The sequence below is a fragment of the Kryptolebias marmoratus genome, linkage group LG24 (assembly GCF_001649575.2).
Source record: "Kryptolebias marmoratus isolate JLee-2015 linkage group LG24, ASM164957v2, whole genome shotgun sequence".
Lineage (NCBI taxonomy): Eukaryota > Metazoa > Chordata > Actinopteri > Cyprinodontiformes > Rivulidae > Kryptolebias > Kryptolebias marmoratus.
The window spans coordinates 21233773-21245924 of NC_051453.1; the positions used below are offsets into that span (position 1 = coordinate 21233773).

At 39.7% G+C, this 12152-nt stretch overlaps 1 protein-coding gene across 1 annotated transcript in view; it reads right to left on the reverse strand.

Moving 5' to 3' along the window:
- hs2st1b (heparan sulfate 2-O-sulfotransferase 1b) overlaps positions 1-11613 on the reverse strand; it is a gene marked incomplete in the record, with an annotated part of 17529 nt that extends 5916 nt beyond the window's left edge. Inside the window, 3 exon segments of the mRNA XM_025007839.2 lie at positions 601-686; positions 5389-5630; positions 11012-11613. Of these exon segments, the coding sequence (XP_024863607.1) occupies positions 601-686; positions 5389-5630; positions 11012-11135 (452 nt within the window).
- Between the last annotated feature and the right edge of the window lie 539 nt (positions 11614-12152).

The following is a 12152-nucleotide window of genomic DNA, read 5'->3' on the forward strand; positions in this document are numbered from 1 at the left end:
TTTTTTTTTTTTTTTTTTTTAACGGAGCGGACGGAGCAATGATTTATATTTGGGACGGAGTTTGTTCAGCAAACGCGCTGCGGGTGACGTCACCGTTTCCGCGACAACGTTAGTGACGCATAAATTGCGCGACACATATCGATAATGAATTTTGTTGCCAACGCTTTTAATTATCGAATTTTATTGATTCGTTGTTGCAGCCCTATTATGCATAACAAAAAAATATAAATAGTAAAAGATTCTGTAAATGGTTTGTTTTTATGATGAGATGCAGGTGATCAAGTCTCAGCTGCAGCATTATGCCGACGTGTTTACGCAGTGAATCACATAATATTTATTGTGCTTCTTCATGAGCGGGTGGAAGGATCAAGGAGAAGCGAGCCAATAGTAGCTCCCTCTCTATGAGAAACACTTAGACCATTAGAATAATTACCTGTGATCGCTGGGTTGATAGTGTCAGAGGAGATAAGGACAACAATGCTACTAATCAACACTAAAGCAGAAGGTGGCAATCAATACATGACCTTCCTTTATCTGCTCTGCTAACTGTGTGTAACTAATCTGGATATTAATGGTATTACAGGAAATGAAGGGCCTTACTTTGAGAAGTCCAGATAAGCTACGTGGCCATGGTAAAAGCCAGGCTTCATCTCTCTCCACGTGGTGACGTTCCGAACAAAGCGCACCTGCACACGAAGATAAAGGCAGTTTATTGTGGAGCTGCAGGAAAGCACAGCAAAGCTGAAATCAAGGAGTTCTACAAGCGAGTTCATGCCTTGATCAGCTAAAACAGAGAGTTAAGAAAGAGCATGAGGTTTTTTTTTTTTTTTTTTTTAGAAAATAGCTAGTTTTAGCTGTTTTCTGGAAACAAATGTAAGAAAACTCAGTTGTTGGGTATGATGCGACTGCAGACCCTCATCTGTGTTTGATTATGTTCACGGGGTGCATGAGGTGACTGTGGGGCTATTGTGAGATGGCAGACAGGATATTACCTTGGCACTGGCAGCCAGACGTAACAATAGTTTTGCTTTGGGGCATTTACGCTGTGTGACCACAGCTCAGTGTAGCAGGCAGCAAATATCATCAGCTTTTATCATGTCAAGTGTGGAAACAAATACGCTGAGGAGATGAAACCAGATTACAACAAAACACTTACAGAAGAAAGTAACGTGGAGTGACACAGTCCGCTGATTCACACGTGCTGGTAACGGGCCAAAAAAACCCAGAGCAATGTGCCAAGAAAAGCAGAGAAGAACTTTTTGAATGCTTCTTCGACTTGAAACAAAGTAACAAACCCCTGGTGGAAATTTGGTCAAAAGTTGCAAAACCCTTGTTTTATGGTTTGTGTAGGTACAACTTTTAAGCCATGCTGGAAGTTTTGTTTTAGAGCACAGGTGTCGAACTCTGTTCCTCGGGGGCCGCCGTCCTGCATGTTTTAGATGTGTTCTTGTTTTAAAACACCTGGTTTAAATTAATTACTTGTGGACGTGCTTCTGGAGAACTTGATGATTTGGTGAGGAGGTGATTAAACCATTTGAATCAGGTGTGTTGGAGCAGAAAAAGCTAAAACTTTCAGGACAGTGGAGCTGTGAGGCCTGGAGTTTCACACCGTGTTTATTTTCTAATTTTTCTCTAACTGTTCTTCTTTGTGTAAAATGACAGACTTTGAATTGTTTGGAAATGATTTTATAACTTTGCTGTTGTCTTAAAACAGTTCAAGTCTTAACATTTTCCCAGTAGTTTGGGCTGTTTACAGTGCTATAAATCTTGCATTACACAGATGTTTACTTAAAACTCTATGCTTATTTGCAAGTGCAAATAGCAGCGCCTAGCTGTAGCACAGTGAAGCCTGGGTCACTTACAGCAGGGGTACCATACTTCAGCCAAATTTAGGGCCCTATGAAATCAGTTTTATTTTTTCCCAAATTCCACATTTCCATTCTAACCATATTCATTAACCTGAAAAGTAAGTAATTATAAAGTGACTGAAAAATATGTGACAAATGAATAGCCACAAAATTTAAAGAGTGTGATTTCACTTTCACAAATAAGACAAATTGCTGTGGTTCAGCAGAACATCTCGCTTGTACTGATGTAGTTGAATGGTGGGCATTTCTGGCTCACGCTAGCTAACTTCTCCCTGTTTCTGATGCGACTCTTTGACTGTAAGTGGTCATCACATATTCTTACGTGTCCAGTCGATTGTGCGCTGACAAAATTTGCAGAAAAGGTGCTCTCCAGATTCATTAAAAACGTATACTTTGTGCAAAGTTTTGCAATTTTTTAACGTTTTGGAAGACTTCAGAGTTTCTGTGTGCCTCTTCGCCATGGATGACCTACTTTTTCTTGTCTATGGAGAAAAGAGCACGCCCCGCGTAACCTGGTAATGGCAAATACAGGAGTTAGCAGTTAACAAAATACCTCACATACTACTATGTCTCACCCAAATGAGCGAGTTCCGTGAGATTCTGCGTTTTGTACTGGATTCCATTTTATTTGCTAAATTCCATGATTCCGTCCGCGTTTTCCACATCGCAGAAATCATAAGGCCCTACACATTGTGTAATACCAAACTGATATGGTTGTAAAATTTTGAATTAACCACTATTAAATTTGGGAAATGGGAGCTGTTTCAAGGTGGCAGCAATTCACTTTGGTCTGAGCTGCGTTCAGACTAAATCTCGTCAGTCCAGTTGGAGGAAACTATTTTTCAAAAGGGTCATTCATGAAGCTGTAAACAACAGGTAAGCTATTGTTTAAAACCTTTACTCAGAAAACCACTTCGACTTGGCTGAACCCCTTAAACCAGTGGTTTTCAAACTAGGGGTGGTCACACAGATCACCTCATCACTGAGCCGCAGAGACATGATGATTGTTTCGGCGGTTGCTACCTCGCTTCATGGCACAAAGGCGAATCAGGGGTGAGTTGTCCTCAACCCCCCCTTGGTCCAATCAGAAATCACACAGAGGCGGCCAGAAGTTCCGGTTTGAAGTGTTCCGTGAAAGAACCTATTGACACTTATTGTCCCAAGCTTTTTTTTTTTCCTTTTAATGTTACACATTCTGCCATCCTGACCATCGACAGGCTGCAGCCACGCCCTTACGTCTTAAATCTTCCATTCACTTAGGGTGAAATTTGCATTTACCCGTTTTGTCTTTGCTTGTGATATTTTCACGTTTTCCCTCTGTGTGATCTTCTGACAACTGCACACCAACCAGCCAGAAACAATAACTAAAATGGTTCTGCTAATGTACATCGCGACAATAACTCAGGAAATTGAGCAGTGGAGAGCATTAAAGCGAAAGTCGGCACTAAGATCGTACGTAAATGAGCTGTGTTGAGATATTCTGAACTGAAGTCCACAGTAACATTTGCTGTTTTCTAACACAGCTTTCACTAAAAACCTTGATGAGTTTGAATTACATTAACACCCAATCATTTAATGATATAGAAAGTGTGTTAGAAGTATAAAAATTCAAATCAAAAACTAAAAAATTGTGTATTTTCACAGTTATTATGGTTTTGATGCTCTTTAATGTTATTTATAAAGACCTTAAATTTCAATGCTTTTTATCGCCCTGCAGAAACCCTGAAACGGCTCTTAAAATGAAATCTTAGGGCGAGCAGAGTTATATCCCAATAACTTGTTTTGATTGATTGATGTATTTTGAGCAAAAAAAGGCGTTCAATTAAACACCCCTTTTTCATATGAATTCACACACAGGCTAAAGAAGAAAGTATCAGAAACACAATCATAGTACCCATATTTATTGCTTGCTGCTGAAGGCAAAAGGGTGATGAAACCTTTGCCTATGTCTGTGTTCATTTATCTGTCTGTTAGTAATATAACTGGTAACCTACTGGCTGGATTTTATTGATATATTGCATATTTGCCAGCATTTGGGAATGTCAATGTAGGACAACATAGCATGAAGTGGGCACCACTGTATCCCCCGCCCAACCACCCACACACACACTCCCATTTTAAGTATTACATTATCTGTGTTTAAGTCTGTCTGCCCAAATATATACAGTTGTATATAAAAAGTTTTACCAGACACAGCTTATCTATTCATCAGCTGATCATGTCTTTAAAACATCATGCAAAAAACCCACTCCCAGAAATACACACAAATTTTGTATCTCATCAGCGTTCTTCACACAGACACCCTCTCTCACACACGTACGGTACGTATTAAAGGTACGTAAAGATAAGAAAAAACGTTACCATTTTGGCAGTCCGACGGAGCAGAACACAAAAATTAACGGCTCGCAGCAGTGCACGTGTCGTGACTCTCACTCGCCTCTGCTACAGGCTGCCAGCAAGGCCAGGGCCAAATGCGGGACTTTTGGCTGTCCCGCACAGGGTGATGCGGGACAAGGGACGGGGGGGTTAAATGTGGAACTGTCCCCCCCAATGCGAGACGGCTGGCAAATATGATATTGTTATAAAATATACATTTACAACTGATAAATATTTTTAAGTTATGCCCGTTCAAGATGGCCAAAACAGCTAAGCACAAGCATTTTACAACGACTGAGCTAAAGTTTGGTGTGGTAGCAGCAGAGAGACAAGACCAACTTAAACTCACCACTTGAAACCAAATTAAAAGTTTACCATTAAGATTTGGAGCTAATTTTATCTGTCTGTTAGCAAAATATCACTGATGGATTTTAATGGAACTAGAAAACAATCATTGGGTGTTCATCTACAACTGATAAACTTTTTGCGTCACCCAAATTTACAGCTAATAAGTCAGTCAATGTTACAGATATGCAGCCCAGATTTGATGTGGTAGTAGCTGAGTCATTTACAACACATACTCAGAGAAATGCACATCTTTGCTTAAAACCTTGTTATTAGCAGTTAGAGTCAATAATGTCTGATATGCATACCTTCAAGGAATGCAAGGCATTTCATCTTAGTAAATTTTTAAGTTTTGCCAAACAAGGCTTTAAAACGAAAGCCTAGTTTTGTTGAACATGCTTCAGAATAAAGCCCTTAGGTGTAACAAAATAATCAGCTGGACTTACCTTACACCTTACAGATGTTTAAAACTAAACTGTAGACGCTGCCATTAGTAAAGGGCTGGAAATGCCAAGGAGAGACGGAGGAAAATCAATCCACAGAGCCTCAAGATACGTTCGGCCTGAGTGCAGTGGTCACCAGAGCAACCTGTGGCCTTTTATTAGAAAAACAGTATCACCTGCGCAAAGCTCCACCCACAACAGGAAGTCAACATGAAAACAATATTCAACATAAACTCCACACAGAAAACGTCCTACACTAATATTTATCCGACAAAGAAGAATTTCGGAATCTCCCTCAGGAAAGCTGCAGAACTATTTGGGTAGAAAGTTTGCGTGGTTCACACTTAAGGTCCTACCTGGTCCTGTAAAGACATGACAGGGTTGTTTTTGGTCGTGTTGATGTGCAGGACGTGGAAACGGTTCTTGCCACAGAGGTCGTAGGCGATGTTAGTGAAGGATGTGCTGGCTGTCTTGGGAACTCGGTTGTAGATGATGACCATGTCATCATTTTCAGCCAGAGGTGCTGGCTCCCGTCCCCCACCATCTTCACTGTGACGCAGCTCCACTTCAGCCACCTCGTGCATGGCAATGGTGCGTTCTGAGGGAGACATTAAACACGTCTTGCATCACTTGCCTGATAATGTTGAACATTTCGGGTGAGTTAGGGATCAAATCTTTGTGTAGGTTTCTAAACTGAACTAATGTAGCTACAAGTTTTTGTTATTTAATATGCGTTGGTAGTTTGGCTTTTCTGTGTTTCAGTTACAGTGAATGTTTGTTGATGCTTAAGACCAATTTGCTTTGTTTTAAGGGTTCTGTGAAAAGACTCCAACACTGCTTACCTACATATTCAAGTTGCTATTGTGGCAGAAAAGTAAGCTGGATGTTTATATAATGCTTTATAGACATTTAATTCCAGTCAAACACAAACCTAGCAGCACCTCTTTTGGCATTTGAAGGTGTCCGTCATGTTTAAGTTCATGTCCTCATATATCAAAAGTCAACTCAACAATTAAAGGACGTAGACTGCATTCGGCATGGTGGCTATGCAGGCTTAGTGGTCAGTGCCGCGGTCTTGTAATCCCGAGGCTACAGGTTTAAGCGGGAAGTGCATCCAGATCTATTATGTGAGTTTGCTTGCTGTGGCAACCCCTGCAGAAGTGAGCAGCCAAAAAGAACAAGACACCTGCATTCAGAACATGAACGTGGTCTATGGTACCTCCTGCTAGCAAGGCCACCTGTTCACGACCCATTCATCCTCTACATGTTCTTAATCCGTTAAATAAACAATGCACGGTAGAACTATAGCTAACTTGGTCATGCAATGATCAAGCTAATTCATTCATTATTTCTCAACTAGGATGAAATACAACATTTTATGATAGACGTTGGCAAAGAGCCGAGCAGGAGCTAGCACTTTAGACTGCTTTGCTTGTGTGTTATCCACGAAGGAATAATAGGAAATTTTTCAGCCAATCAGAGCGATTCCTCAGCTTGATTGGCTGTGCAAACAGAAGTTCCACAAAGTTAAACACAGTACTTTCTATTGCTGCCTATTTAAGAACTGCATTAATTTAAACGGATCTGATGATCATTTTTTGACAATAAATTGGTAACCAGTAGGCCAATTTTAAAAAATTCAAATTGTGTTGGATTTGTCCTTAAAAGATCTATCTAATGGTATCAGAACATGCTGAGTTTAATGCGATTATAAAAAAACGGGCAGCCTTGCTACTCCTACTGGTTTATTTGTGTCTTTTCACATGGTCATTCATATTACATTTTGAATGTGACCTCCATCAGACTCTAGTGTGACCAGTCTCAAGTTACCGAAATGACCCACATGAGCAAAAGAAGATTTGATGTGACACCCTGCAGGTTGACTTTACAGAAGTTAGTATGGATGCTGCGAGTGTGAGCATATATGTATTGATTTTGAAGTTGCTGTCCAGTCCAGTCCATCCAAATGGGAAAAGGTAAAAGAAGACGGAGAAGAAAAAGAGCGCAAATGTTAACAATGACCTTTTCTGGAGCTACCTCTGTGCAGAACCATGTGCGGATGCAGAGTTGGAGCCAAGGGTGGTGGGACTTTGACGTGAGGGACCTCCGATCTTTTATCTGACGTTAAAGTTGGATAAAATGCGACATGAACATTCACACTGTGGTCGCTTTAAAAAACACAGCATATGAATCTGATTCAGTACCACATATGGAAAAGACCTGGGTCAGATATGAAAAAAATCTGATTTGTAACGTTCAGACTGCCATGAAAAAAATCTGATATGTGTTGCATAGGGGAAAAAAAAATTGGAATTGGGACACATTTGCCTACAGTGTGAATGTAGCCTTAGACTACTCTTCATATTAATATGGTAGAATTAAGTTTCTTATTGTCGAATAAGATCAAATTCCACTAAATGGTTCAACTACGCCACCTACTGACATAACCTACTAATGGAACCAACATTGCACCTATTTCAGTAACTAAAGTGGCACAAAATCTAAAATGTTGTCCTGAAATAAAATATTAGGGGTGAACTGTTTCCCTTGAACTTTGCTTAGCAACTTGTGCTTGTAGTGAAAATAAAAGCTTTGTTCACACAACAAAGACACATTTCTGAGCCAGCAACAGAGGTTGTCACAGAGGTGAGTTGGTGTGAAGTGTAGTGTGCAACATGCAGTGCTCCATTTTCATCTATAGAACTGCTGTGACACTGCTGGTTCCACAATGTTGACTTACACACATTGTGGGAGAATGTGCCTGGTTCCATTGGGGGATGTGTGGACAACCAAAAGCAGGTAAAAGACAAACTCATCTTTGCAGAGCCACAGAGTGAAAAGAGACAGAACCCCTGAAAGTCCTGGAAAATGCCTGCAAGCTTTTTGGCAGACTATAACTATAACACATCTAAACTGCAACCTTGAGGTACAACAGATCAAAGAGTGAGCTGAGGCTCTGTTTTAAGCTGGCAAAGGATGAATAGTAAGTCATAATATTAACTCATCAGCAAAGAGCACTTGTACACACTTAGGACTATTTGGTGAGAACTGAGAGTGCAGAAGTGTCATAGTTGCCTTCACACTGGAAGAGGTTTTTCCTAACTTCACACAATCCAGCTAACAAAGCTAACATACATATCAGAGATTATAACAGAATTTGCTCAAGGGACAACATTTTCTGAGCAAACAGCTCCAGGTCCCAGTCATTGATTAGCCATGTTTCTGGTAATTATGGCCAGTTTGTTATTTATTTCATCTACTATTCTCAGAAAAAAAAAAAAAAGTTTTGCCAAGCTCATTTATTTATTCCTGTACTGAACTGGGAACAATTTATTAAAAGTTTGAAACTTTACAGGCCCAATTCATAGAAAATGCAGGCTGGATAAGCCTCCCCAGTGGCCACCTTTAACCCTTCTCTTTATGTTTATTAATTTACAAAACAGCTGAAATGAGTGCAGTGCAACATCGGCTGCCATCTTGAGCAGTAAGAAGAAGTGAACGCTGGCAGTCACCAACATGGGAGTTGTTCCTCCCACACAAATGCAACATAAGGCCAGAGTAGATTTACTAGCAGACATTAATTAACAAAAACAACACTGTTTCTAAAAACGAAACAGCTTTCAGACATGTAATTAGGCTTTTGATAAGAATATTGACAGAAGGCTTAATTAAAAGTGTTTTCTCCACTGCAGGGTTAATTAAAGCCAATTACAGGAGTGGGCCTGTAGATTTTATACTGACCGTCGCATTCTGCTGCCTGATTGGCTCTTCAGAGTTGGCAGGAGAATTGTACCAATATTATGAAATATGGATCCCGTTATTTACTTGTAAGAACTTAAAAACATGCTTGTTTATAGTTATCACAGCGTATATGCACAGCCTTTCCACAGAGCTTTCAGCTTTACGAAACTATGACAGGTAAAATGAAGAAATATTTACCTTTCAATATAATGTTTTAATTTGTTTTAAATTTAATATTTGTTTGTTTTAACAGGATTACTAAGCATCCAGTCTTGGCGTGTGTGTACATACAGCAAATGAATAATTTGTTAGTTCATCTCCTCCTTTTGGTCTGTAATATATTTCAAAGAATTTTTCTTCCCATAAGAACTAACAACCAGTCTTTTGATCCATCATGACTGTACAGAAATGACAAGTAAAAGAAAATGAGGTTATGTTTTTCTTTTCCCCTTCCTTATTAACAAGCTAAAGACTCCTACATACTGTATAAATAGCACTGGTGAGGCATGAAACTATGTGTTAGGTCTATCTGGGATGTTTGCAATTTTATTTTAACATTATTTAGAGGCACCTCAGATGCAATGTAGGTGCAGCCCAAGGTGATGTAAAGCTTCTCATTTTGTTGAATTAGCAGGGTGAGCACCAGGTTTTTACCTTTTGCCACACCACCACTGTTTGTTTTGAACTTTACTGCAGATTTTCTGTAACAGTTATCAACAATTGAGCACTTAATAATATCAATCAGGAAAGAATCCACGTTTCCAAACTCCTAAATAAATGGAAATCAAACCCAAAGGCTGATCTGCATAATCATTTGAATCACATCAGAAACATTTTATTTCCTTCCTATGGTGCAAAAAGACACTCGCAAAGATCTACTGGACTTGTTGCTTCTGTTGGATATTTTTCTAACTGTCTTTGCAGGGTCTTGGTGAAATCTTCAGGTCCATATTAGAAATTCAGTGGGCTTCTCAAAAAGTGTGATAGGTCCACAATAGTTTTGAGCATGAACAAAACCTGTGTAAGTAGATTGTAGGGGTTCTGTCATCATGGCTGCACAGTATCAGGGTCCTGGGGGGAGTGTGGGTAAGTGAAGAAGCAGCAGGAGTATTGTACCCATGAAATGGGGCCTGTGTGCACCTGTGTGACTTTATTGACCAGAATTTGACTTTGAAGCACGACTGGCCTGACCTAATGCCTAGGCTACAACCACAATCCTGTCAAGGTCATGGAAATAACTAAGCACAGAGTGATCCCTGTGTAGTCTGGAGTGATTTTCAAATGCATAACTGCAACTTGACATGGCCCAAAGGGGTTTCAAGGCACAGGTACATGGTGGTATCTCAGGTAGGTAGATGAAAACATTAGCTAACAGTTTGTTAGGTTGTTGGAAAGTCATTTTTGTGTTTTCAGGAAAATCAAGCAGCTTTCGTTTGGGCAAAAGTTCAAAACTATTCATCCAGACATCTTCTCCCGCTTATCTGTGGTCGGGTTGCGACAGTCTCCAGCTCCTCCTGGAGGATCCCGAGGTGTTCGCAGGCCAGAGTGGATACAGAACTATCTCACAGCTAATTCTTTAAATATGAAGGTAAAAACTAGATGACAAATTAACTTCTGGGCATTTTTCATATTTCAGGTCAATGAAGATTCCCATTATTTCAACCAACTAGCCAGGAAAAAAAGATTTATTTCTTTTTTTAGGTGATGGCGCTGCCAGGTAGGAAAATCACAAATTCAGAGGTTGGAGCCAAGACTGCCGCTGAGACAGCACTGAGAGGAACATATCCACTGTCATTTTTAATTGATGAAAACATGTAAAGGTTAAAAGAAGCTTTTGCCCACTGCAATATCATGGTTCTGATTGCCACAAATGAGAAGCCTTTTTATGTCTGAATGACGTGTTGATGAATGTGTTTATCTGCAAGAATAATTTCTCGTGTTAATTCAAAACCCATCATTCCTTATGAGAATTTCACCTGCCTGAGTGGGCTGTCACAAGAAGTTCTTCATCTGCTTTAATGAAAAGCAAAGATCTGTTTGTTCCAGCTACAGATCTGCCTCAGTCAGTGAAGTATGTGAAGGCTGTTTTCTAAAGAAAAGCTACTTATCTATTTTTTGTTCCCCAGGCATTTCAAATTATTGGTAAAATTGTTCGCACAAGTTTAACAAAACCCTCTTTTAATCTATAATTTGAGCATCAGAAACTGTGTGTTTACAAAGGTAGTTTTCCTTACTTACCGAGTTTGGCTCTGGACTCGTCCAGTCTCTGAATCTGGTTCTCTATCAGGAGCATGGCCACTCCGAAAGCCAGAACGGCCAAAAGCTGGATCCTGGGCGGCATCATGATCCTCAGAAGCCCCATCAAACAAACAGATGAATCATTCCGTGACCACAATATGAGCAGCGCAGCTCTGTGAACCACTGCTCCAGGCAAAACACTCTGCAGTGCTGCCAGCCGCTAAACAAAGTTGGTTTCTTTTTTATTTACTCGATTTAACCTATACTAAAATAGACACATGTAGCTGCGGAGTGCCATTAAGTGATGTTGGATTAAGCAGTCGTCATAAGGTTAACCCATCAAACATACAAACAAAACACCAGCTACTGAGATAGCTTCTGTGCTAACAATAAGGAGCTCGTGGAAACGTCATCTTTTAAAAACCAAGTCGTGTTTCATCGAGTCTGAATTTTGCTCAAGGCCTGCAATAACGTGCTCACGCCACGACTATAGTATGGTTGAAACTAAATTACAAGATATCTGTACATAAACTACAGAGTTTACGATGTTTTAGTAGCTCAGTCAGTTTAACAGCTCGCTTCTTCTTCGTCAGCTTTATGAATTACAGACCGGTAATAAAACGGCAGATGTCGCCCCCTGCTGGACAACAATATGTATTGATTCAATGCCGCCCCACAAGGGGCCGTATGTCAGTGAGTTTTTGCAAAATCACTGCTTTCAAACTTTTTAAACATTATTTATATAATACTTTTATTTTGATATTAACATTGTGTTTTATTTACTGAACAAACAGCAACACATACGTAATTGAGTTGCCATCCATTTGGCTCATTAATGTAGTTTGATCATTTGATTTTAAAAAGTCAATTAATGAATTAACAACTGTGCTGAAATCGTAAGCTATGTCTCAATTATTTTTATTTCCAAGGAGCTAGACTTCCCGAGCACTAAGTTGAAGACCAACACATTAAGTCTAACAGTGGCAGCTTTAAAAAAAAAAAAGACGAAGAAATTTCCACTCTTTTCATGTATTTTATGTATATGACAAAATAAAAGTGATCTGATCTCTATCAGCTTTTTACAAATATTCAAATCTAACCTTAGGTGTACAAGAAACACAACAGATTCCAACATGTAATT